The sequence below is a fragment of the Tupaia chinensis genome, unplaced genomic scaffold, assembly GCF_000334495.1.
Source record: "Tupaia chinensis unplaced genomic scaffold, TupChi_1.0 Scaffold000178_1, whole genome shotgun sequence".
Lineage (NCBI taxonomy): Eukaryota > Metazoa > Chordata > Mammalia > Scandentia > Tupaiidae > Tupaia > Tupaia belangeri.
The window spans coordinates 780,564-783,962 of NW_006159653.1; the positions used below are offsets into that span (position 1 = coordinate 780,564).

Here is a 3,399-nt window from a genome sequence, read left to right on the forward strand (position 1 = left end):
CGGGGCTGCCCGGGCCGGCGGGCGTCCTTACTCGGGCACGGACTTGGAGGACATCTCCCTCGGGAAGGCCAGCTGGTACTTGAGGCTCTCCACCTCCTTCTTCATCTGGGGCACATCCCACTCCTCCATGGCGTCGGGGGCTTCCGTGGTGGCCAGCTTGAGCTGAGGTGCAGCAGAAGGCGGTCCCAGCTGCCAGTGTCAGTCACCGCCCTCCCTTCTCCCACTGGCGGGAGCCCCAGGGCATGGACTATGGCCCTGCCTGGGGAGGTCCCTGTGCTGGGCCGCTCACAGTCCCTCCCCAGGAACAGGCAGGCAGTGCCAGGGTGCTGGCCCAAGTTGGTCCCACAAGGACCCATTAACGCCCTGGCACCCTTTCCCCAAAGGGGCTGATTAACTGCAGAGGACACTTTCCATTGTCTGGCATTCCCATTCGGCTGACCAAGACCCAGCCTCCAGCCCGGGGACCATGGAGCATTGTCACCATCCCAGCCACACAGCCACAGCCCTGCCCCAGCTTCCCGAGTAGGGTGTTAGGAGGCACTGCCTGCCCTCTGCTTTGCATGGCTCAGCCTAGGCCGGGAGGATTTGGCTGTGTTTGCATCTGCCAGGTGTGGGGTACAGCCAGGTGTGGGGTGCTGAGGATCCTGGGGCCCAGGCTGCATGCCAGGTCCAGAACAACCCAGTGGCCTCTGCTGCCTGGTGTCCTTGGGGGATGAGTTGTAAGTCACCAGGGCTGTTTTCTGCTCGTGAGGCAGCCTGGCGTGGGCACAGGCGGGCCTAGCTCAGGAAACCCATGAGTGGGAAGGGATGGCTCCCTGCTGCTCCTACCCTATCCTGTGCCAGGGCCTAGGGAGTCTCTTGCTGTCCGCTGAGGTTAGGAGCAGGGATCTGGCTTCCCTGACCTTGGGAGGCTGGGCAAGGGGCTTGCACAGAGTTTGGGGGTGGCCCCCTGTGAAGGGGGTCCTGGGGGTGGGGGAGTGGCAGAAGCCACCCAGTGGAAGGGCCCAGAGCCCAGTCTCTGCAGTGATTGGCAGACTGGGATGGCAGTGGGGCATCATCTAGGAGCCGAGATGGGATTCAGGGCCAGTCTTGGGGGAGACATGCAGGGGATGCCTAAGAAACCGTCCAAGTCTAGCACACACCCACCCTGCCCAGTGGCAGTCCCACGTGGAGAACCACATGCCACAGGACCACCTGGCCCCAGCAGGGCTCTGTGAGGCTGGCACTGGGCTCCGCAGCCTGGCTCCCAGCAGGCACTGCAGGCGGTGTGCACGGCCTGGCACCCATCTTGCCAATCACTGGCCCATCAGCAGCCCTGGAGGGCTCCTCTTAGCTGGTCCCACCCCTCAGGACGTGTGGGGCTCCACTGGTGGCCCCAGGAGTTAGGGTCTGCCGGGGTTGGGGACTGACCTGGGCAAGCCCAAGCACTCCGGAGCCTCGTTCCCCTTCGAGGCAGCTGTCCAGACTTACCTTGGTTGGGGACAGCTAGTGAGAAGTGATGGGCGGCAAGCGCCAGGTGATGGCCAGGCGACAGTGAGGACCAAATGATTTGTGAGTCTGGGCTGGAGTGAGTCTGAGCTGCAGGGCGGGGGAGCCCCGGCAGGCGCTCCGCCCACTCCTGCCACCTGGGGCCCTGGCACCGCCCCACTCCCTCCCAGAGCCGTCCCACCAGGCATGCTCTGCCAGCTGCTGGGGTCTCGCCTGTGCGTGGGACGTGCCAGGGCCAGTGGGGCTGGCCCGGTTCTCTGCAGGGTCAGATCTGCACCCCCTCCAGTGGGGGTGGGCCTGGGCACGTCTTGCCTCTGAGGCCCACGGGTGTGAGGGAGCCCCAGTCATCCCGGAAGCAGTGCTCGAGGGAGTCTTTGGTGTAGCTTCTTCCTACAGAGGCCCCGGGCCTCGGCACAGCTGCTCCTTGCTCTGGCCCCTGCTCCCATTCCCACGCTAGTGGTCGGCAAGCTGGGCAGCTGTCCTGGGGTGGACGGTGCCCTGAGCCTCAGCCCCTAGGGTGGTCCCCCGGGGGCTGTAGCCACAGGCCCTCAGGACGTGGCACTAGGGACCCTCCACCTTCTCGGCCCAGGACAGGCCCTGACCTCTACCCTGGGCTGGTCTGGCCAGGCAGAGACCATGCTCCTTCCTGGACTCGCTCACAGTGCCTGCCCACCTTGTCCCCCGGTGCGGCCCAGGGACTACCAGGTGACATGTGGCCCAGCTGCATCCCTCCTGGGTGGGGCCCCAGGGCAGCAAAGGCAGCAGATCAATCCCCAACTCAAGCCCTGCGAAGGCTGGGCCGTCCCAGGAAGGCTTGGACCAGGCCCATAGCAGGTGCTTCTGGGACCTTCCAGGGCAGGGGGCTGGCTGGCCCGTCTGCCTCCACCTAGACTCGAGGACAGGGCTGATGCCACACAGCAACTCAGGCCCTCCATACTCGGTCTGCCCGGGAGACAAGCCAGAGCCCTGCCAGGGTGGCTGGTGAGGGATGGCCCACCTCTGGGGCTGCCAGCCCTCCTGCCGCAGGTCCTGGTGTGCTGCCGACAATCAGGGCGCCTCCCGGGCCTGCTACATGACACTGTGCTGCTGGACCAGAGGCATGTCTGGAAGTGGGGCACAGGAGGGAAGAGGGATTATTTTTACTATGGATTTAGCAGGGGTGGGGAGCTTAAAGCCACGGGCACTGAGCCTCCCCCTAGGGCAGATGGCCACCCCTCCTGGCAGGGTGGAGGATGGGCAGACACCGTCTCTCGTGGCCCTTGGCACGTGTGCCTCATGACTGCACTCACATCCGACATTTGGGCTGGTCTTGTGGGGCGGGTCTCCACAAGGGGCTGCCTGGTGCTCCTCCCGTGACCGGGGCACCCTCCACCCTGGGTTGTAGGAGGCTTGTGCCCACCAGCATCGGGATGTAGCGTGGTTCAGGGCCAGGCGGGGCCAGGGCTGTGGCTGAGCCTGTGGAGTCCCACCCTTGCTCTTGGTCTGGCAATGGAGCCTGCAGACTGCCCTGCTGCGAAGGGGCCAGGCCTGGGAGCACTTCCTAAGTGAAGCTCGAGGCTCCCGGAGGCTGGTGTGCTCAACCACAGCGGCAAACGTCTGCTAAGGGGCCTGGGCTCTGCCCAGCGCAGTGTACCAGGGAGGCGGGCCACAGGGAGGTCGCGTCAGCCGCCAGCACTGGGTGGGACCCAGCAGGGGACAGCGGCCCTCAGCTATGGGTGGGAGGTGGCAAGGAGTGGGTATGGAGGCACAGCCTGTGGAGTTTCTGGTTGCAGGAGGCCTGGGTCACACCTACTGCTGCCTGGACCCTCGGGTCAGAGGCCCCGTGTGGACCCAGGCAGTGTGGGTGGGGCTGCAGAGACACCTGCTCTGGTGAGCTGCCATCCTGAGCCAGGCTTCAGCCCCACATACATT

General features: G+C 65.4%; 1 protein-coding gene across 1 annotated transcript in view; it reads right to left on the bottom strand.

Annotated features, from left to right (window-relative positions):
• Positions 1-1,553, bottom strand: part of GNG13 (G protein subunit gamma 13) — a 1,763-nt gene extending 210 nt beyond the window's left edge. Inside the window, exons 1-2 of the mRNA XM_006146362.3 lie at positions 1,471-1,553; positions 32-162 (exon numbers count right to left, since the gene is read on the bottom strand). Of these exons, the coding sequence (XP_006146424.1) occupies positions 32-129 (98 nt within the window). The 5' untranslated portion in view covers positions 130-162; positions 1,471-1,553. The remainder of the gene's footprint in view (positions 1-31; positions 163-1,470) is intronic.
• Between the last annotated feature and the right edge of the window lie 1,846 nt (positions 1,554-3,399).